We start from the raw sequence: 21,679 nt of genomic DNA on the forward strand, positions 1-21,679 counted from the left end.
TGATGATGCATCACATGAATGTTTCATATCTTCTTAGGCATTATATATGGGCATCACTTTTCATATGTTCATCCTTCAAGAACATCCCTCCCTCATTCACTCAATATATATATATATATATATATAAGATCAGAAGAACACAGAATTTCACCAGAGAGAAAAATGCATTGAACCTTTTGTCTGTATTTTGTTTTGTTTCTAATTAGTGGAAGGCATGTAGTTGAGTTTAGAGCATCTTAAGCACGTATGTCTCACCTTCATATTCGTATATCATATAAAATTATTCAAAGTTTCGAACATACTTGCATGTTGTAGAGTTGTAGACCCATGATTTCGGACCACCATATGTAGTTGTTTTTTTTCCTTTGCCTTTTGCGAGGTGGGTGCTACGGAGCTTTCAATTATAACACAAAAAAAATATGCATGTAATTACACTACATCGTTCACTATTGATGTATTCAATTCCTTTCATTTCACAGTGAATGATGCAGAAATGGTACTAGATAGAGCAATCATCAATTATTGCCTTCAGTAACTCATGCATACATGCATAATAGATCGCAGTTATATAAGATATATATATATATATATATATATATGGTTTTTTGGCGGCGGAGGTCTGCACTAATTGTTTTTGGGCGGATTTCTATTTTTACGCTACTTTTCGAATTTTCTCATCTATATCGTATAGTATTTAAATAATATTATGTAAATTATCTCTAAAAAATTTCAATCAATTTAGTAATCGTTAAAATCCCCTCAAAATTGCGTTAGTCTGTTATAAACATGAACGATTCAAGTTTAACATAATTTAATTCGTCCATTTATTTTTCGAGTTTGAGGAACTTAGCGATTATTAAATTCGCTGAAATTTTGTAGATATGATCTACACAATATTATCTAAATACTATAATATGGAGATGAGAAAATTCAATCGAAATATGATGCAAAAATGGAAATCTACACTAAAATCATTGGTGTAGACCTCCCCAACTTTGAAAAATCATATATATATAATTTTCGTAAAATTACTATAGAAGTGTGTTATAGAACATGGAACTTATTTAAGGCACCAAGGTCCACTTGCACCGCCCAGTGCAAGTCACGTGCCTTAACCGATAAAGTTAACATCGTCAATGATGAGAATAAAAAATGGCGTTGTAAAAACAAAAAACCAAGAAAAACCGAGATGCCTCTCTCCATCTCCCAAAATACAACCCATTCCGACCATACATCCCAACGTCGTCGAGGTCTACGTCCGCATCACTGATCGAAAGAATACTGTTTTAGTTGTTTTTCGGTTGATGGGTCATCGACCGGATCGAAGAAATAAATTCAATTTGAATCCTCAAACTGATATGATATTCACTCTCCTCGACTATTTCCCACGCATGTTCTTAATAAGTAGTTGAGTACTTACCTAGATTCTTTGAATTATATGGTTTTCTATATAGAGCTACTAACAGAGGAAAGAAGAAGATGGTGAAAGAGGAGACAAAGATGACAGAGAGATTCCACATGCGAAGACTTCTCTTTGGCCTTAATCTAATTTTCACCTGGTTTGATTTGATACTATTGGACCAGTATGAAGACAAGAACCTAGTAACCCTCTTTGCCTCAAGTTACCCAACCCCAACCTCTCCAACCATGCCGCCCAAGTTTGACCCCTCCCAGGCCGAAGCCGTTAGTTCTCTCACTCCTACTCCGAAGTAGATTGAAGAAAAATTCCGCCAAGCAGACCGCCATGGTGTGGAAAGTCTCAGTGTCATTGTCGGGGTTCGAGCTTATGGTACGGTGGTTATGGTGTGATGCCGGTGAAAAGAGATTTAAAAAAAAAAAGGAAAAAATTACGATGATATTTATCTTAGATTAATTTGATATGGTTGTTACCACGTTTATTTACTGTTTGTCGTTTGAATTCATTTTAACAGTGTTAATATTAATATTAACTAATGTCACAGTACCTTATTTAAGAATAATTTAAATAAACTGCTGAAAATCGTATTATAAAAACCGGTTCACTCACACCTTGGTGCTCGGAATAAGCTTCCTATAGAACATTAGAATATGGATGTTCGTTGGATTACAGGTCGAGTACTGTTAATTAAGGATGGAATCCAACTGCTCAAACCAAGAACAGTAATGGAGAATCCCAGAAAACAACAAATAATTGTTTCTGTGAGTCTCAAAACTACAGTAATTTGGGATTTAGATTTCAGATCCAATCTAGGCATTCAATAATGAAGGTTTTTAGTCGATCTCAGATGAAGAGCTGGGTTCAGTCAACCAGCATCTGATTAGTCTGGCGTAAAATATAGAGAACAAAATTGATAATTGTACATTTGTACACGCATGCACCGATACACGTTATGAAGCAATTTAAAACTAAAATGAATATAATTCCAATAATTTGCATGATAGAGAAGTTAATATGACGATGAGAAGGAGGCTAGTTATGAAGAAGAAGAAGTAAGCGGTGACCAGCTCTATGATGCGGTGATTGTGGTCGAGAATGAGATGGGTCGACATGTCGCCACTGGTAAAGCCATGATATCAGTGTTGCGGGTCACCGGGTCGGGTCCACGTTCGGTACCTAATTCTTTGTCGTACGGTGGTCAATAACTCATTATATGGATGATTTATCATTTATGAGCCAAGTTTGAAATCCAAGGGAGCAAGCCATGGCCATGGCTATGAGTTATGACTTATGACTTATGATGCCCAAGCCTAGGGTCGGGTGACGAGTTTTTATGTACCTAATTCTTTAAGTTTAGTGACCATATTAGTTTTTCTAGTGCGATTCGGCTGGTTTTTTTTTATTGGTGCGGTTTCTGCTCAGTAGTAACATGTACAACTAAAACAGTATGGGACAAATTTTGGTGTCTCAAGTACAGTTGCATAAGCATAATAGAAGACTCGTCACACAGTTTACTTCCATAATTTTCACTCACATTTTGTACGAGCAGACTTTCTTACTAATGCCGGTGCATATTTGGTCATTACCTCAATTACTATCTTTGAGAATGGACTCCCTCTATCTTCCATCCATGCATTTAAATAGGGGTCATCATGGCCGACCCTAACTTTAATTTTAGGGCTTAGGATAGGGTCGGGGCGGGATTGACTTTAGTCAATATATTCTTAGGGTCGGGGCTTCAATATGTAAACTCTTAGCTCACCTTAAAAACTCATTTTGTTAGGGCTGAAAGAGTAGGTTGGGCGGGCTCTCCAAATATGGTTGAGAATGGCCAAACATGACATTTTTTTATTAAAAATAATAATAATAATATATTTATTGAAGTTTTTTCATTAAAACGTTGTTAATTGGTGCATACATGTTATATAATATCTCTTTTGTTAATTATATAATTATATTTTACATATATATCTACATTAATCTCAACTTTGTACATTTATAAATATAAATTTAAGTGGTTATATCACTTATATGTATATATTATTCATCTAAATCACTAAAAATCAATTATTATTTCTTTGCGACAAATATAAATTAAAGAAATAAAACTTACAAAATTGATTACAAAAAAATGGTAAGTCATATTGTATATAAGATATGAAAAAATATTAAATAAATTAATTATTAAAATGGCCTAAAAGGACCGTATAAGGCGACTTTTTAAGACCAAGTTGAACTTGATACTAAATGGCTCAATGAGACCGAATTTGAGGATAGGGCCGGATTTCATTTTCTAAAGAGTTTTTTTCACCAACAGTCCCTCAACTCTGGTGTACCTACCAATGTGATACCTCAACTCTTAATCGTACCAATGTGATACCCAGACTCTAGTATTGCTATCATTGAAGTACTTCCGTCAGTTTTTTTCAACTTTTCCGTTATCTTGGTGACGTGGCAAGTACGTGAGGCCCACAAAGAGGGTTAAAAGACAAAATTAACCCCATCTGAGAGGAGCAATGTTTTTCCCGCTCAATCTCATAAGATGTTCCATATAAATTTCTATATTTATTCTGTTAGTTTAACAAGTGCTAGGGTAAAAATAGAAAATGAGATTGATCTAGGTTTTATCAGACTGTGGTCGACTGGTTAGCGGTAGTTCTTTAGTTTAGATAAGAGACACAAATTAAGGAGTAGGGAGGGAAAATTGGCGCCAAAATTGGAATTGTTGGGTGTCTTTCTCAAGATAAAGGGCGGGAAAAACATTGCTCCTCTCAGATGAGGTTAATTTTGTCTTTTAACCCTCTTTGTGGGCCTCACGTACTTGCCACGTCACCAAGATAACTGAAAAGTTGAAAAAAACTGACGGAAGTACTTCAATGATAGCAATACTAGAGTCTGGGTATCACATTGGTACGATTAAAAGTTGAGGTATCACATTGGTAGGTACACCAGAGTTGAGGGACTGTTGGTGAAAAAAACTCTTTTCTAAACTCTAACTCTACTCTATTTGAGAAATGGTCCGGCCGGCCGGACTTTGGCCATATCAGGTAGGGCGGGCTAGGACTCATGGGCCAAATGATGACTCCATACATTTAATAAAGATTTCCCCTTATTTAAGTCCTATTAGCCGTTTTTCATTATGTACACTCGAATGGATCCAGTTACGAGTCTACGACAAGAGAGAAGTGAGGACTTGCATAAAACCAGCCCAACTAGGAAAAACACGAATCAAGGCTAGAATGAAACACAAGTAAAGGTGACTAGAACTTGAGGACATTTAGCCCATAGTCGACAAAAACCGAGTTAGGGCTAAAAAAGAACCAGACTCCAAAGAAGAAGGAAGAACAAGGCCATGGAGGGCAGCAATGCGGAGGAATTGGCCGTGGGTTGCTTCGTCTCCATCAAGACCACCTTGGGCGACGACTTCCAGGGCCAGGTCATCACCTTCGACCGCCCCTCCAACATTCTCATTCTTCATATCCTTACCCTAATTTCTCAATTTTGCTTTCCAATTTTGATTTCTCTGCTAACCCTAAAAGTGTAAAAATCCGATCTTGCATTGATTTCGTCCTTAACTCTTGGGGCTTTACAAGAGGGTTCCAAAGGAGGGCCTAAGAGGAACATTAGGCTACTCAAGGCTAACTATATCAAGGAGTTGAGCTATTTGGGTCAAGCTGAAGACCCACTTGATATTAAGAACTGTTTTCTTGATCTTAATAGTCTCAGAGCTAGAGAGGAATCAGCTATCAGGTTATTTGTTTGCGTACCCAGTTTGGAATTTTTTTTTGAGTGAGTGCTTGTTATTATAAGTTTTTAGGTGATGTTGAGTCATGAAGTACCTAATTTGAATTGAGTTGAATGATGAAGTGTTTGGTGTGGTTGATTTGCAGACAAGCAGAGGCAGAGTGTGAGAGGATTGGTGTAGGTGTCACCAGCCAGGCTCAGAACATTTTCGATGCTTTGTCTAAGACGTGAGTGCTTTGCCCCTTATTGAGTTAGTTTGTAGTTAAAGATGTCATGTAATGCTCATAGCTGGTGTTAACTGAATTGCATTTTTGAGTTCATGATCGTTGAACTTAGTAATGCTTTAACACTGGTTCTAGTGCAAAATGCAAGCAATTGTTTGTGGAGGGCATATTTTGTTGAACTTACTGATGAAGTGTTGCCCTGATGTTTTGTTTATAAAGTAGCTTGAGGGTTGAAGTTTACAAGCTTTTAGGCTGTTCGCCGTACTTTTGAGACACTGATGTATGCTAAATTGGATTTTTCAAGGTGTATATTTACAATGAAGTTAGCTCTAGGTTGTGACTCGTGAATTTGTAATCTTCAGTTTGTGGAAATTATGTTGCCTGGACTGATTGTCATGGTGTTGATCAGGCTTCCAGTACGCTGGGATAAGACTGTCATAGTTGTGATGAATGAGGTTCGTGTGAGCAGTCCATATCTTCCGGAGTCTGTCAGTGGAGGAACTCCTGCTGCCAATGATCGGGTGAAGAAAGTGGTAAGATACTTGAAAGGATGATAGTATTTTCTTTAATTTATTACCAGGAAAGTTCAGAAGACAGACAATCAAATATAATGTTATGTTCTGCTAAACACATTCGATTCTTTTTTCCAGCTTGAGTTGGAGAGGAGGAGGTTGCAAACTCGTGGTGGGGGTCAGTGAGGGTAATGGATTCACATTTGAATCTCGTTGCCTGATAGGAAAAGAGGTTTCCTCGAGGGGTAAGTCCTTATGGGTTTGTTTGTATACTCATCCTTCTTTATGGGGAGCATTTTATCATTTCTTTGAGACATTTGAAGTCCTACTTCAAAGAATCAATTTAATACTACAATATCACTTGATTTGTAACTACACTGCTATTTGCGCTAGTGCAGTTCATTTAATATCTGTTCTGTTCTGTTAAGTGTTTAAAGATTGGATTTTACACCAATATGGTGCTATTTGATTCATTCATTTCTCACGAGAAGTAATTTGATTCGATATGAAAACTGTAGCAGCATTTAGAGTTGGTCTGTAGCAGCATTGTGAAAAATAGGATAAACTGTAGGATGCAACATAAACGCTCTGGACTACTTTTAAACTGTTCACTCTCCAGATACCAGAACACCTGTTTAACCATGGGCTTTTGAGATACCAACCTCAGGGCTAGGGTCTCATTTTGCACTCTTAAGTTTTAACTGGTTTCCATAAGAACAAGAACAGGTAGGTTGAAGGTTCTGCATAGAGAAAATATATGTTGGGTTTTCTTTGGTTCAGATGTATATGAGTTCAATTTTTGTACAAGGTTTATCCATTAATCAGGGTAGTGCCTGCCTTTGTTGGCCTTTATGATGTGTTCCTCTGTGTTTTTATGATGAAAACTTGTTTCTTTGACTCATCCCCATATTGAATTATTGATTGGCCTTGCCGGTGAAAAATTGGAACCAGCCCTCTTGGTTAGTGTTCAGGTCTGTCAAGCACAAATTAGGTTGCTACTTTTAAGGAGGATATTCTGTATATCTTGAACCTGGAAGAAGAGCCAAAGAACATTCAAATGCTTGATCTTTTCAATGCATATTTGGCTTTGACCCGATGTGAACTTAATGCATTGAAATTTTGTCTGATAAAACTTTGTTAAAAGTGTGGTACTGGTGGATTTTGAAGCAGAAGGAAATATAAAGATGGACGGTCAAAAAGGTCTGGATAGCTGTTCAAATGTTTTGTGTATGTGCAATTTGTGTGGATGATCTTGAATGAAAATGGCCGGGGTTCCGCCTTAGCCCCAAAAATTACTCATGAAGTATTTAGTCCCAATCTTTGACAATGAAGGTCAAATCTTGCAAGCTTAATGTTACTTTGAATCATAGAATCATAATGAAATATACCATGCATTCAAAATTCATAGAAGTGATGATGAACATGGAGTGGAACATCTAGAATCAGCCTACCTTTGTAGGAAGATTACCATAATCCTAGGAGTTGCTCAAATCACTCATGAAGTGGACCAGCACTTCTAATAATAATAATAATAATCAATCTATGCCTTTGTGGGATTTGATCTTCATCATATACTAATCACACTCTTCTTTTTAATGACAATTCCATTTTTTTAGTTTCTTGCCTCTGTCATATGTTCTCCTTTTCTTTTCTAAATTTGATTAATGAATGAATTTTATGCTTTTGGGTTTTGAAAGATAAAATAAGGTAGGGTAGGGTGGATTTTGTTGGGGCAGGGAATAAAACCATTTGATGCTTAATTCATTACTTGAAAGGAAGGATAGAATAATGGAAAGTTATACTTCATTTATGAAGTGACACCAACCAGACTCCTTAAGTTTCCAACTCAACGAAACAATTTGTTGCTTTTCTCCCATGGAAAGAAACTCAAGTTCTACTCGTTGATGTAATCCTAATTTGGAATTTGAGTTACTAAGTGGAGCATTTTCTTTGGCATCTTGTTCTTAAAACTTGGTTATTGTTCTAGCTAACCCCTCACCCCTCTGACCCACTTGGGTCCCAAAGTTCATATTCAAGTCAAATTACAGATTCAAACAGCAAAGATCATGACCGAAAGATAAGTTTAACCGTAGAAAATACTCGAAAAATCACATATTTTCAGACGTTAAAAAAGCATGGTAAAAGCATTTCGACTTCGGACTATTGAATATGGCTCGAAACTGTGGTAAATTACAACACACGGTCAAAAAATGGCGTTAAAGCTTTGCTGAGGACCAGTCTCACTGTACTGCAAAAACAGCTCAATACAAAGTGCCATGCAAGACTGCAGGCAAAAGTACTTGAAAGGTTTGACAATGGTCTAAAAGAAAGGGACTGGTCAAAATAACCAGTTTTTCTTTCTCTTGGGAGCTCTCATTTCTTCAACAAGGTATGAAATTTTTGAAGGTTTGAATGAAAGTGAAATTTGCCGACTTGGGTTCTTCTCTTCTTACCAATTTCAACACTGTAATTTCATCTCTGTGCTATAAAAGTTTAGATCTTTCCCTGTTTTACATCCTGAAAGTATCTAAAGTTCAAAGCTTTTTCTTTTGTTCACAATAAATAAGACTCTACTTGGTAGTAAAATTTGGTAAAGGTGATAGCTTTAGAGAAAACTTCTTCCTTACGCGATTGAAGAGTGAAGACCCACAATGCCAAGTTTGAGATATGCATTACAAAATGATAAAGACAAAGATATGGTGAAGGAGGAGGAGGAGATTCCTCTTTGGGAGTCAGAGTAGGGTTCTAGCTGGTTTCTTTTTTATGCTTTAAGAATGGAAGGCTCACAATTCCTTCCTCCTTTTGCTTTTCTTCACATCTTCACATTTACTTTATGTTTCTTGGGTTCCAAGTGGGATTTGGGTTGTAAATCTATTACCATGTTGGCATTCACATTTTCATTTACAATGCACACAGACCCTTCAGTTTTTTGTTCTTCCTGTGTTTAGCTTCTGTCAACTTTCAGTGGTTTTGCCAAGTTTCTGGACTCGCCTTCTGAATTTGGTGTGTTTCATCAAAAGTAAGGATTTGTTTGGTTTTGCCTAGCCTTTCTGTGTTTTAGTGGAATTTTCCATTTTGTTGGAAATTTCTGTCCTGGTTCATAGTAGCATTTTTTCTTCTTTCTTTTAGTTTCTTTTGGTGCTTTGTTATGAAGGTGGATTATTATGCTGAGTTGCTGAAAGTTGAGTGAATTCTGGATGTGTTGTAGAGAGCAGGAGCAGGAAGAAAAAAGAGAGGAACATGGCAGGAGGTGGACATGCACCGCCGCCAAAACAGGAGGAGCTACAGCCTCATCCGGTGAAAGATCAGCTACCTAACATTTCCTACTGCATTACCAGTCCTCCTCCTTGGCGTGAGTGCATAATTCTTTTTGCTCTTTGTTGAGATTTTTATCTATTATGAAGATTGACAGTCCAATTTATCTTCATCTTTTATAACTCTATGTTATGTTGATACTCTTGATATAATGCACTAGTGATGTCAGTTCATGAACTCTATTAGTTACTCCTTAGAGGTTTATGAACCTGGTTAAATTGAGAGATAGTTGCTGGAATCAGTATTTGTTTATCAATGTGATTGGCTGTCTGTAATTGTGAGATTATTGCTCTATGCAGCTGAGGCTATTCTTCTTGGTTTCCAACATTACTTAGTGATGCTTGGGACAACAGTTCTCATTCCCACCTATCTTGTTCCTCAGATGGGAGGAGGAAACGTAAGGCTTTATTAGAATTTTTAGCATTTTATGATTCTCTTGGATATGCTGATAAAATTACAAGACTCTTTCCTATCTGATAATGGTGAGTACTATCTTCATAGGAGGAGAAAGCCAAAATGATCCAGACAATACTGTTTGTTGCTGGAATCAACACATTGCAGCAGACATTTTTTGGTACTCGTTTACCTGCAGTGATTGGAGCATCTTATACCTATGTCCCAACAACCATTTCGATTATTTTGGCTGGTCGCTATAGCGATTATGTGAATCCCCAGGAGGTTGTTTCAATTGACTCGCACTCATGAGTACCTCAACAATTTTTTTTTAATGTCAGCAATTATATCTGACATTGCTGACATGTACTACTATGGTATGCAGAAATTTGAGAGGATAATGCGCGGAACCCAGGGTGCACTTATTGTTGCCTCTATTCTGCAAATTGTTGTTGGTTTCAGTGGCCTCTGGCGTAATGTGGCAAGGTTGGTTAAGAATCTACCATATGATTGAAATTCTCAGAATTCTATCTTGTTGGTTGTTTTGGGGTCTTTTAGCTTGTCTATGCTTTTATCCCCACTCTCTTCTTATATATGTGTTAGTGAAAAATTGCTTGAAGTGGTGCTTGGTCATTGTTCCATTAGCAATCAAAAAATTCAAGATGACATTTCATTTTGACTTGGAACTTCATTCATTGTTCTAAATTATTACTCTTATATCTGTGTTGTTGAATAATTATCTATATTGTTATACTTGTGCAGGTTCTTAAGTCCACTTTCTGCTGTTCCTTTGGTTGCTTTGTCAGGCTTCGGGCTATATGAACTTGGATTTCCTGTGGTATGTGTCTACATTTTCCTTTATGGATGATGAAGTTTCTCTTCTGTCCCTCGCCTTTTTTTTTTCTGTTTTTGTGGACCCTGGTACTAATTCGTGTTTTGGATGTCTAGTTTTCAAAATGCGTGGAGATTGGCTTACCACAACTCATCCTTCTACTGATATTTTCACAGGTAGTCTCTAATCATTTGATTCTTCCCTTCTTTTGGTAGGGCACTCATAAGTCATAACAGTATAAAAAATAATACTACGAGACTGATGACCCCTACTTAAACATTTCAATGGAAGTTTACTAATCTAGTGGATGTCTCCAGTACATACCTCATCTGATGCACAGTGAGACACATGTCTTCAATCGTTTTGCTGTTTTATTTTCGGTGACAATTGTGTGGATTTATGCTCATCTGCTCACTGTGGGCGGGGCTTATAAGAACACACCAGAAACAACTCAGTTAAGCTGTCGAACTGATCGTGCTGGCATCATACATGCTGCTCCATGGTAATTCTCTTATGCTGCTACCATCCAACATGCACTAACAACACCATTTGAAGTCCCTTTTCTTTTCTAGTTTAATGAAGGAATCACTATGCATGTATTTAAGTGTTGTTAGTAGTGCATTGTAGTCTCAATTGTTTTCTATTCAACAAAGTATGCAAGATGCATGAGTCAGTTTGGTGTATATTGCATCTCATTTTCAGACAGGACAAGAGTACATATGCCTCACAATAGGAAATCCAATATTTGATGATGATTCTTTAATTTGTGCACAGGATAAGAGTTCCATATCCTTTCCAATGGGGAGCTCCCACTTTCGATGCTGGAGAAGCTTTTGCGATGATGACTGCTTCATTTGTTGCTCTTGTTGAGGTTTTCATGCATCTACTCTTTTCTTGTGAACTATATCTTCTCAATTCCAAGAATTTTAACTAATCATAGATAAATCATCAGTTTGATCTTGTAACACAAATTTTATGATTGAACAGTCCACCGGTGTCTTTATTGCTGTGTCGAGATATGCAAGTGCAACTCCACTTCCACCTGCTATTTTAAGTCGCGGTATTGGTTGGCAGGTAACTACGACTACTAGTTTTATACTTCTTAGACCTATGAACCATTATCTACAAACAATTCTGCACAGAAAGAGGGAAATAAAATAAAGATTACTAGACTTCTGTGCTAGAAATTTATGTTCAGTGTAGTTGAAATGGTGCAAATACATGTTATGTGATGTGTTTCGCCTCTGGTATTTCTGCTGTCCATGAATGCAACGGTAAAATAACTTCTTAGATATATTTCCCCAGATGATTCTATATATATAGTTGTAGATATATCTTGCTTCACATTTTATTTTCTACAAAGGTTTTTAGTTTTCTGATTGTAGGGTGTGGGCATTCTTTTCTCTGGTCTCTTTGGCACTGGGAATGGATCATCAGTATCTGTGTAAGAATATTTTGCAGCTCAACTAATTTAGTAATAACATTTCAAATTACGCTGCTGCCTATATATTCCAAGTGGCATGAACACCTTTTTTATTTTATTTTTATTTCTGTTTTCAAGTGAAAATGCTGGTTTGTTAGCTTTGACACGGGTTGGTAGTCGAAGGGTGGTCCAAATTTCTGCCTGCTTCATGATCTTCTTTTCCATACTTGGTAAGTTATGCATATAACTAAGAATTCCCTTATTCTATCCCCACATGCGTGTGTTTAACAATACATGGGTTTTCAGGAAAATTTGGAGCTGTGTTTGCCTCAATACCAGCACCCATTGTGGCAGCAATGTATTGCTTCTTCTTCGCTTACGTTGGTATGTCTTTTCAACCGATGAATACTGATGTGCTAATAACATCATTGCAATGTCAATTAATACATTTTACTTCACTGTGCATGAGTGCAGGTTCAGGAGGTCTTAGCTTGCTTCAGTTTTGCAATCTAAACAGTTTCAGGACTAAATTTATCATAGGCTTCTCAATTTTCATGGGGTTTTCAATACCACAATACTTCAATGAATATACCCTTGTTAAAGGCTATGGTCCAGTGCATACAGGAGCAAGATGGGTATGATACCTTTCCTATTCTTTATTCCAAACTCCTTAAAACCTCATGAAGAGATTAATGCTTCATTTGGTTTTTGTTTTTGCAGTTCAATGACATGATCAATGTTCCTTTTTCATCGGAGCCATTTGTTGCTGGTTTATTGGCATTTGTCTTGGACACCACCCTGCATCAAAAGGACAATGCGACAAGGAAAGACAGGGGCTTGCCTTGGTGGGATAGATTCCGATCATACAAGACAGATACAAGAAGCGAGGAATTCTATTCCTTGCCTTTCAACCTCAACAAGTTTTTCCCTTCAGTGTGATTTTCACATTGGGGTGCTTGAGAATCAAATGCTCCAGCAGTTCCACACTGTGCGTATCGCTCTTCCTTTGTTAACTCGTGGAAAGGCACAATGATGATACTACTGATGAATCAAACCCTTTTGTTGAGTCCTCTGAATTACAGTATACTTGGTAGTATTTAGTAAACTAGCCACTACCGTTCCAACATGCAACTTGCACTCGCATTTTCATGAGATTGTATTGTCACTATTGTGTATGATGTAGACTCTATTCTCTTGGTTTATCGATCAGATTTCCTCCTAGGACATAAGCTGTGTCTTGAGGCCATAACTAATTTTCCTATACTGAACAGGAAACTTATAGATACCAATTAACTTGTCCAATACATGTAGTTTTAAGATCTGAAGGATCGAGAAAAATGCATTTAGTTTTGAGGCCCAACTCTCCTTATGAAGGAATTGAAGCCTTACAACAAGACAGGTTACAATGAGGACAATGCAACATCGCTTCTACACCAGCAATATGAAACCTTACAGAAGCTTCAATCTAACAACTTGTAAAATTCTGAAAAAGGACAAAGGAGTACTTAATTGCTTGGTTCCGGTCGACCTTTATTTTGGGAGGATTAGGCAGCAGCCAACTAGAGAGGGACACTGGCATTTGCTGTATCCATACCGACTTCTTCTCTTCTCTAGCCTCTTTGATTATTGTAGATTATAACTTCTAATAGCAACATTATTGTCACCATATCACTGAAGAAACAAAAAGGTAAGAACTAAGAAGTAAAAACAAAGAAGGTCAGCTAAGAAATTGATAACAACTATATATTAGAAACAAGGTTCGAAAAAACGCTAGACAATAGCCGGGCGGACAGTCACCGCCTAGCGCCTAGACAGCTAGGCGGTCTAAACGGTTTTGAATTATTAAATATTTATTTATTTTATACATGTATTTAATACTATTTATATGATTTAAATATATAATGAGTAAAAAAGTGTTCAATATTAATGTTTAAAAATCAAAATAGTCTCAACTCATCCAAAGTTCATACCATAATATTAGAAATTTAGAACAAAAGGTAAATATTGTTTTACAATCACAAATGGTCTAACCCCCAAATCCAAAACAATGAGATTAAAAAAAATATTTAAGTCAAACCGCCTAGGACCACCTAGGACCGCCTAATCACCCAACCGCTACGGATAACCAAATAGCCTAAAAACGCAACGGTGACCCGACGCCTAACGCCTAGGCGGCCGTTTTTTAGAACAACGATTAGAAATGAAGAAACATCACTACAAATTATTAGGTATAACAGATAAGGAAGAAGTTCCTGTTTAGGCTAGAAATCAGCGAATTATGTTCTTAATGTGTCTCCTAAACCCAAGGCAATTACTCCAATTTTCTGATGTGATTTAAGCAGAACCAAATGGGAAACAATATGACCACCGCAAAGGGACTAGTCATTTTCTACTTCCTCAATGCCATGTTTATAACTTTATACTGGAATCTTTCTGCCTAATCAATCCAATAATGCAGCTCTCATAGTCCCATTTGTTCTTATCTGGTATGTAGGTGAGTAAGCAAAGGAGGCACTTCAATCATAAATCATAAAAGTTTGGAAAAGTGATAATAAATTATTCACTTTGTTCATGCATGAATATATGCCTCTAAACATCAGAATCACCCAACAAAACTGTTTAAAGCTAGCTAAGTGGTGGGTGAATTGCTTTGAGCTTAAAACAGAAGAAAGGGTGGCAACTTCTTGCTACAGAATCATCAGATGCAGTTACATTTTCTCGAGCTGATCAACGTTGTTGACTCATCATGAAGTAGTCAAACTAAAAATAGAAGAATACACACACACACACACACACATATATATATATATATATATATATATATGCGTCTGTTAATCATATCCTGATCTTTTGAAAAAAAAAAAAAAAACACAATCCTATAATGAAAGAGACCAGCTTTTCCCTTAATATATTACTGAAGAGCTTATAAGTGCCTCATTAATATTTATTGATCCATTTGAAAGATGCAAATTTAAAATAAAGACGTTAAAAAAGAAAGTTCTTCCACTAACTGGATTGCCATGGAGATGCTGCACTATCTATCTAGGTAAGGAGTAAGAATTAAGGACCCTCAGATTCTCTGCACTTGAGATCAGTGAAGATAAGGATCATGGTTTCTATAATGATGTGTTCCTGAAGAGTCCTAGGCGACCGAGGACAAGGATACAGCATAGTAGGGCGAAGATACACTATAGTTCTAAAGCTTCTTTTATGGTTATCTAGACATTATGACACGTTACGGAAAATACCAATTTACTTTGTTGATCATTCATTTGTGTTCATACACGATCAATCATCAATCGTATAATCAATTATATGTAAGATATTGCAAATTATAATTGTGTTATTCCGTAGCTTAATTAACGACAATTGACCAATTGTACATTCATGAAAAGTTTGTAACATCATTACAAATTATGATTGTGTTATTTGATAGCTTAATCTACCTGAGTTTAACAGGCAAGTATTATAGACCCTGTAGACCCTATAAAGCTTTACAATACCATGAAATGTATAATCTAAACTTGACTCAAACTAATTTGTGGGTGCTGGTTACATATTGACACATACTCTTAAGGCTTTACTTTACCTTTATGTAATGCATATTTAAATGAGTCTGATATATCTGAGTGATAACAAATTTAGTAGCATCTTTCAATTTACTCTAATATCTTACATCTTGATTTTATTTCGGGCTTTTGGAAGTTCTAAGGTGGAATATATAAACAAATTATGTACCATAGGCACATATCAACCTCAAAACAGAACGTAATTTATCATGCTGATTTAGTTTTAGTCATCCAGTCACAATCTATAGGCACATTCTTAGACATGCTTTTTTGCATGGTCCAAGTAGATCTTCATAGTTTCAATATTTCCAGAACCATAGACAAAAGTCACAAGACCATTATGGGGAGAGGGAGAAGAAATCAACATTGGTTGGTAGCATAAGGGCTTCAATAACTGAATTTCTCAATTAGTATGAATGTAAATTTAATTAAGAGTCAAGGAACAGACATTCAAGACCTAATCTCAAATCTATGCCCCCACAAGCTGCAAATCTATGAACATTATGGTGCTTTGAATGCCATCCACTTCTATATAATAAGAGGGTCCAAACATTATTCAAATGTAAGGCTTAGAATTAAAAAGAGATGAGTGTCACACCCATAGCCATAATAAGTTAAGGCCATTTTGTTTATATAATCTATTATTGAGGGTACAATGCCACAATGTACTCCCCTTGAAGGTCATGTTTGAACAGGTAAGATTATTATGATATAGTCCATTCCTAATTTAATATGTGAGCCAAGGATTTCAAACACCTCACATGGCTAACATACACTGCCATTTAACCAGGGATGTTTACTTTTGGTTACATATGGTCAATCACATTCATATTTATATGGTAAGCAAGATTTTAAACTCAAATATATGTAGCCTGCACAAGGCATAAGTTAAACCAGATTTACATTAGTTAAATATTGTCAGAAACATTGTAATTGACAGTACCATTGTCTGTATCTAATGACTTAGCCAGGCATTTGTTCTTAATCCAGTGTTCTATATCGAAGAAAGATTTTGTTGGAGATTTATATGATCGTCATCCTTCATTTGGTCAAATTCTTTTCTACAACTTGTGTTACTTGATTCGGGGTTCGAATTCGACTCTGTGATTAGAGTTGTTAATCTTGTGTCAGAGATTGCTCCTAAATATTAGACATGGATTATTGATTCGGAATTTCGAATAGTCTAACATTTGTTTTTGTTAATATGATCTAAATAGTTAACTCACCTGATAAAGCAGTTAAAATTTCACACATGAAATAAAGATCATCTTGATATCTTGTGTTACATGCCCTAACAACTTATACTTCTAGACTAAGAAGCATAGACACTCCAATTTCTTCGCGTGTCCCGTATTGGACACATACACGAGGTGGACACGCCCGGACACGCATACTCTAATTTGGACATGGATCGGACATGTACGTACTCTATTTTTGACACACAATTATGTTAAACACATGAGGATATGTGTGTCTTTTACTTTAGAAACAAAAAAGACAACAATAAATAAGATAATATTGGGATTGAATGATGACATTAGTTATTTTTATTTGTGTTAGAGTTTGATTATAAACCTTTGTTTGAACCTTTATCTTGATTTAGATGTGAATTATTCATGTTTTAATACAAAGAATAATATTATTTATGTTTTAATTTTTTTAAATTAGAATTATATAATTAAAAATAATATTTAATTAATGTGTCTATTACGTGTCCATGTCCAGAAAATTTTACATTTAACGTGTCTACATATCGTCGTGTCTAATACAGACACTTGTATCCGGGTCTATGCTTCGTAGTTTCCAGACTTTTTAGCTTGTTTTGTGATTGACGTCTAACAACATATGAGTATGTAAGAACAATTCAAAAGGTGTTTCGAGAAAACATAAATGGTGCTCGATCTGATATTATATGATGGGGAGAGCACAAAACATTATGATCATAATTGAACATCTTAGACCAAAGCATGTTCAAACACCTTGAGCAAGATACTATGATATTTCTTCTCAACATATCACTGAAGAAAAGCTAGTACGAAAAGTCGCGCATGAAGTTTAATTATTCCGCACCAAGATATAGGTGTGGCCGGGTACTCTATAAATGCTCAAAGTGGACTTGTAAACTACTAATTGGAATCAATATTAATCGAAATTCTTAGCTTTGAAGTTTAGAGAAAGAATCGTACATCGATTTGAAACTTACATATCTTAAATGCATTGCCGAAATTTCAATGCTCCGAAATACTGTAAGTCTATACAAGATCGAGTTAGATCGACTCGTAACAATCGCTAATGAAGGAGGTGGGGTGTCGTTGTCACTTGTCCACATTCCAAACAAAAGAATCTTAACATACGCACGCTCTCTATACTCATCTGTTGCCGTTTTGGGTTAAAGAAAACAGAGCTAATGAGCTATAATATATTTTCGTTTATGTCTGATTACCTACTTAGGAATTAACTAGTGATTAACGTTAAGACAAGACCTTCGGTTCTTCCTAAGCTCCCCCGAAAACCTTGACTCCGTCGACACCGCCGAACATGTCCTTCCAAACCACAACCATCCCACCTCTCTCCACGTGGCACCACTCTCTCCCAGTGTCTCCCGTGCCGGTGCTCCATGTCACTCTCACCCAAGTCCACACCCTTTTACATTATTCAACAAGATAAAGAACACAAAATCATGCAGTTTTAATGGCAAAATTCGAGTTTAAATTGACGCACGTAGCATGAGTTAGTTGGCAAGTAAGGACGGACGACCTGCCTGAGCCTCTCTCTCTCTCTCTCTCTCTCTCTCTCTCTCTCTCTCTCTTCAATATATGTTTAGGTTTGGAGTTTGTGGGGTTTGGATAGATAGATGATATATGAGAGAGCTGTATAGAAAGTGACTTAGCTTGTTTCTCATTCCCATTATCCTCCGTCTTCTTCTTTTTCTTCGTCTTTGTTAGCTTGTTTCTCATTCCAAGCCTTTCTACCTCTCTTTCTTCATCTTCTTGGGTTTCAGAGCTTCATGGGGAACTGTCAGGCCATTGATGCTGCGGCTCTGGTGATACAGCACCCGAGCGGGAAGATAGAGAGGCTGTACTGGACTATTAGCGCCAGCGAGGTCATGAGGTTGAACCCTGGTCATTATGTTTCTTTGATCATCCCATTGACGGCTACAGAATCAGGTTCTGATCATCATCACCAGGAGGAGGAGATGCAGGAGCAGAAGGGTGGTGGTGGCGGTGGTGGTGGTACTGTTCGTTTCACAAGGGTGAAGCTTCTTCGGCCTAATGAGATTCTTGCTCTTGGCCATGCCTATCGTTTGGTCACTACACAAGGTATATATATATTGAGCTTGTTGGTAGAACTTAATGAATTTAAGTCTATAAGAGTTGAAGAGTTTCACGTATTGATGTATTGCTGTTGTTTTTGTGGTTGTAGAGGTAATGGAGGTTTTGAGAGCGAAGAAGTATGCGAAGACGAAGAAGCTGCAGGTGGAATCACTGCTTGAGAGAACCTCACGGACGGCAGTATCGGAGAAACAGAATTCGAGTTGTGATGAGACAGAGAACAAGGAAAATATCAGCCATGTAAGTCTATAAAGCTATTTCATTTGTTTCATTTCTCTTTTCTACAAGTTAAATTAGTTACATTTCTAAATATGTGTTCATGTCAAAATTTCAGGCTACAAATCATGAAAGGCGTCCGCCGAGGACGGCATCGGGGAATGCTGCTGGTGCTGTAATGAGGTCGAAATCTTGGCGGCCTTCATTGCAGAGCATCTCTGAAGCTGGCAGCTGAAGATCAAAGAGATGCCAAGCACATATATGGAAAATGCATAGTAGCTGATAATTAGAGTACTCCTGGAGTGTGGAAATATTAAAATCACCCAAAGTTCATGGACTTGGGTACCAAAGCTTTCTGATCCAATGTCAACCACAAACCATAAACTATTCAACCCATGTTCCAAAGTAATAAGAACATCTGTATAGAGCAACACACAAATCACTGAATCCGACATTGTATTAGAACTGAAGTTTTTGTGATAGACATGAGTGTTCTTCACCAGTTTTGTGAGTTTTATATATGAACAGCAGAATACAACGTTACAAAGTAATATACATGATTGTGGATTCACAAATTGAAATATCACTGTGACGATTTCGAGTTCCAAACATCCCAGTCTTGATCCAAATAGTTTTGAGCCCATAACAGTGATGCCCTTGCAGCCAAAGGTGCTCCTGGTAGATCCCTCTCCTTGAGAGCAACCAACATATCAGTGAAGGGATCCACCAATAAAGTTCCAGGTCCTCCATACTCCTTGAGCAAGAATTCACTAAATATCTACAAAAGAATAATAACAAACAATTATCAGGCAAAAGTTGAATAGTTCAAACAGTATTCCGAATCTAAACTTAACGTGAGCCATGAATCATCAGATATCTAGGTCTAGTGTCAGGCTCAATTATGAACAGAAAATTAGAACTACTTGATGAAGCTGTCATGAAAGAACAATACTGACTGTGTAGTAAGGTCAGATATTTGTCTTGGGAATCAATTATTGTACCATTCTCATGTCAAGCAAGACTCAGGGCCTCACCATTGAAAAGAAAGGACAAATGTTTGCTGATTCATCAGAGACAGGGTTGGCTGGCACTGAAAAAGTTTCATTCTAAGAAGGCCAGAATTATTTGCTTCTCTTTTTCAACTTTAGAGAATCAATTTCAACCTTATTCACACAATTAAAACAAAAACCATGTGAGAAAGAAATCCTTCAACCCTGTCGTAAATGTTGGTGTTCTTGAATGCCTCAACTTGCAAGAGTTGAATGTCTGTGCAACTGTTCACCAGTTTCAAGATACTTCAGTATTTACAACATCTGGTGGTTGTATTCCTTTTCTTTGCAGAAACACTCTCTTATGAAACCTAATCTATGCAAGCTTGGCTATGTTAAGCAAGTCAGAACTCATATTCAACACACAGGAATCAGAATTCATGAGTGGAGAAAAATCTAAACATATCCAACTTGAAATAATACCATAAATCCCAGGACCACAAGTTACATAGAGAAATTAATTATCAGTCACAACCAGAAGTCCAGAATAATGAATGGAACCAAACATAAACCCACTTGCATTCGGCGATTATTATGGTAGCTTCTGAAGTAAAACTTGCATTGTTCTTATAACCATTGCCATGAATCTCGGACATGGCAACTGCAACGCATCAGCCACACCATCTCCCCAACTTCTCATCAAACCCTAACAAAATCCCAGCCAGGGATCAAGCCTAGCATGATGGTGGCAAAGTATGTCACGCCTTTGGTCTCTCCTATAGAGTCTAATTGCAAGATACACTCCAGGTTGGCAACCAATGCCTATTGAGCTGATTCTAAAAGATGGACCAGCTTGTGTTAAATGATCACAACTTCACAGTTTTTGCAACCCTCATAATTCTGATTCTCTAACTAACTAAAAGCACAGAGGTGGCATTATTATATCCACCAGAAAAACATTGGCTGTAAGGGTTCCAACTTGCAACTCTGTTCCAATTTTAGATAATGTACCTAAAACTCAACAATGGTTGCCAAAAAAACACTGATCACTAGAAAAACAAAAGTTGCTTCACCAAAGTTAACAACCTAAACATGATCATGGGAACAGAACTATTACCTCAGCGCATACGTCCACGACACTATTGAACTCATCCCCAAAATTCGCCTTGTCCTTAAATAGCTTCCGGGAAAGCTCAGCTCTGAACTTGTGGGTCTCCTACAGCACGAAAACGTCAAACTAAACAACACGGATTCAGTCTCAGAAAACGTCATGAACAATTGAACATGAATACTTACAAATTCCGCGAATTCCGGAATTGGGTCGGGGTACACGTGTTTCTGGGGTGCGCCGGCGGTGGCTTTTAGTGGCAATGCGGTGGTGGCTTTGACTGTGGCATTAACACAAACAGGTGGTGTGCGTGAACGGATGAAAATGGTGGAGGTTTGAGTTGTGGCGGGAGTGAGTAATGGGCTCGAAATGAGAGGCCCAGAGGAGCGGTGGAGTGCCATTGGTACGGTGGTTGGGTTCAGAGAGGGCGGTGATGGTGTAGGCTAAGATAGCATGCGCCTCTAGGTGATTCCTACTGTTGGTTGGTTGAAGTCGAGCCCTGAGTTTCTTGTCAGTGTTTTGTGGACTCTAATGGGCCTGAAGCTTAAGGGCATGTGTTTGTAGAGGTTTGCATGGGCCGGCCTCCATGTACAATAGTTTTGGGA

The 21,679-nt window shown here is 37.2% G+C and overlaps 4 protein-coding genes across 5 annotated transcripts; 3 read left to right on the forward strand and 1 right to left on the reverse strand.

Annotated features, from left to right (window-relative positions):
* The first annotated feature begins 4,648 nt into the window (after positions 1 to 4,648).
* On the forward strand, positions 4,649 to 6,368 carry LOC126791388 (uncharacterized). Its single transcript, XM_050517835.1, has 5 exons — positions 4,649 to 4,892; positions 5,007 to 5,167; positions 5,308 to 5,388; positions 5,795 to 5,918; positions 6,036 to 6,368. The coding sequence occupies exons 1-5, from the start codon at positions 4,770 to 4,772 to the stop codon at positions 6,081 to 6,083; spliced, it is 537 nt and encodes a 178-aa protein (XP_050373792.1). The 5' UTR covers positions 4,649 to 4,769; the 3' UTR covers positions 6,084 to 6,368.
* Positions 6,369 to 8,609: 2,241 nt separating this feature from the next.
* On the forward strand, positions 8,610 to 13,035 carry LOC126792608 (nucleobase-ascorbate transporter 6-like). Of its 2 annotated transcripts, none has more exons than XM_050519033.1 (15): positions 8,610 to 8,916; positions 9,052 to 9,249; positions 9,512 to 9,609; positions 9,714 to 9,890; positions 9,991 to 10,091; positions 10,368 to 10,443; positions 10,554 to 10,613; positions 10,755 to 10,939; positions 11,212 to 11,308; positions 11,425 to 11,511; positions 11,823 to 11,881; positions 11,999 to 12,090; positions 12,167 to 12,244; positions 12,335 to 12,495; positions 12,581 to 13,035. In XM_050519033.1, exons 2-15 carry the CDS (start codon positions 9,138 to 9,140, stop codon positions 12,797 to 12,799), a joined length of 1,602 nt encoding a protein of 533 aa, XP_050374990.1. In that variant the 5' UTR covers positions 8,610 to 8,916; positions 9,052 to 9,137; the 3' UTR covers positions 12,800 to 13,035. The 2 variants fall into 2 exon arrangements, with proteins under 2 accessions (XP_050374990.1, XP_050374989.1); XM_050519032.1 differs by having other exon boundaries at positions 8,611 to 8,916; positions 9,106 to 9,249.
* Positions 13,036 to 18,175: 5,140 nt separating this feature from the next.
* On the forward strand, positions 18,176 to 19,479 carry LOC126791374 (uncharacterized). The gene is made up of 4 exons (XM_050517820.1): positions 18,176 to 18,310; positions 18,431 to 18,749; positions 18,853 to 19,001; positions 19,096 to 19,479. Exons 2-4 carry the CDS (start codon positions 18,437 to 18,439, stop codon positions 19,210 to 19,212), a joined length of 579 nt encoding a protein of 192 aa, XP_050373777.1. The 5' UTR covers positions 18,176 to 18,310; positions 18,431 to 18,436; the 3' UTR covers positions 19,213 to 19,479.
* A 58-nt stretch (positions 19,480 to 19,537) lies between these two features.
* LOC126791375 (protein PLASTID REDOX INSENSITIVE 2, chloroplastic-like) lies at positions 19,538 to 21,527 on the reverse strand. Its single transcript, XM_050517821.1, has 3 exons — positions 21,263 to 21,527; positions 21,084 to 21,182; positions 19,538 to 19,755 (listed from the first exon to the last, which is right to left on the reverse strand). The coding sequence occupies exons 1-3, from the start codon at positions 21,473 to 21,475 to the stop codon at positions 19,561 to 19,563; spliced, it is 507 nt and encodes a 168-aa protein (XP_050373778.1). The 5' UTR covers positions 21,476 to 21,527; the 3' UTR covers positions 19,538 to 19,560.
* Positions 21,528 to 21,679: the final 152 nt, after the last annotated feature.

This window comes from Argentina anserina, chromosome 4 (assembly GCF_933775445.1).
Source record: "Argentina anserina chromosome 4, drPotAnse1.1, whole genome shotgun sequence".
Classification (NCBI taxonomy): Eukaryota; Viridiplantae; Streptophyta; class Magnoliopsida; order Rosales; family Rosaceae; genus Argentina; species Argentina anserina.

Excerpts from the sequence above, each read along its gene's own strand:
- LOC126791388 (XM_050517835.1), top strand. The coding sequence starts at position 4,770 with ATGGAGGGCAGCAATGCGGAGGAATTGGCCGTGGGTTGCTTCGTCTCC. Across the intron at positions 4,893-5,006 it reads CCTCCAACATTCTCATTCTT|CAAGAGGGTTCCAAAGGAGG; the intron begins CATATCCTTACC and ends CTTGGGGCTTTA. Across the intron at positions 5,168-5,307 it reads AGAGAGGAATCAGCTATCAG|ACAAGCAGAGGCAGAGTGTG; the intron begins GTTATTTGTTTG and ends GTTGATTTGCAG.
- LOC126792608 (XM_050519033.1), top strand. The coding sequence starts at position 9,138 with ATGGCAGGAGGTGGACATGCACCGCCGCCAAAACAGGAGGAGCTACAG. Across the intron at positions 11,512-11,822 it reads GTCGCGGTATTGGTTGGCAG|GGTGTGGGCATTCTTTTCTC; the intron begins GTAACTACGACT and ends TTCTGATTGTAG. Across the intron at positions 12,091-12,166 it reads GATCTTCTTTTCCATACTTG|GAAAATTTGGAGCTGTGTTT; the intron begins GTAAGTTATGCA and ends ATGGGTTTTCAG.
- LOC126791374 (XM_050517820.1), top strand. The coding sequence starts at position 18,437 with ATGGGGAACTGTCAGGCCATTGATGCTGCGGCTCTGGTGATACAGCAC. Across the intron at positions 18,750-18,852 it reads TCGTTTGGTCACTACACAAG|AGGTAATGGAGGTTTTGAGA; the intron begins GTATATATATAT and ends TTGTGGTTGTAG. Across the intron at positions 19,002-19,095 it reads ACAAGGAAAATATCAGCCAT|GCTACAAATCATGAAAGGCG; the intron begins GTAAGTCTATAA and ends TCAAAATTTCAG.
- LOC126791375 (XM_050517821.1), bottom strand. The coding sequence starts at position 21,475 with ATGGCACTCCACCGCTCCTCTGGGCCTCTCATTTCGAGCCCATTACTC. Across the intron at positions 21,183-21,262 it reads TTCCGGAATTCGCGGAATTT|GAGACCCACAAGTTCAGAGC; the intron begins GTAAGTATTCAT and ends TTCGTGCTGTAG. Across the intron at positions 19,756-21,083 it reads TCGTGGACGTATGCGCTGAG|ATATTTAGTGAATTCTTGCT; the intron begins GTAATAGTTCTG and ends ATTCTTTTGTAG.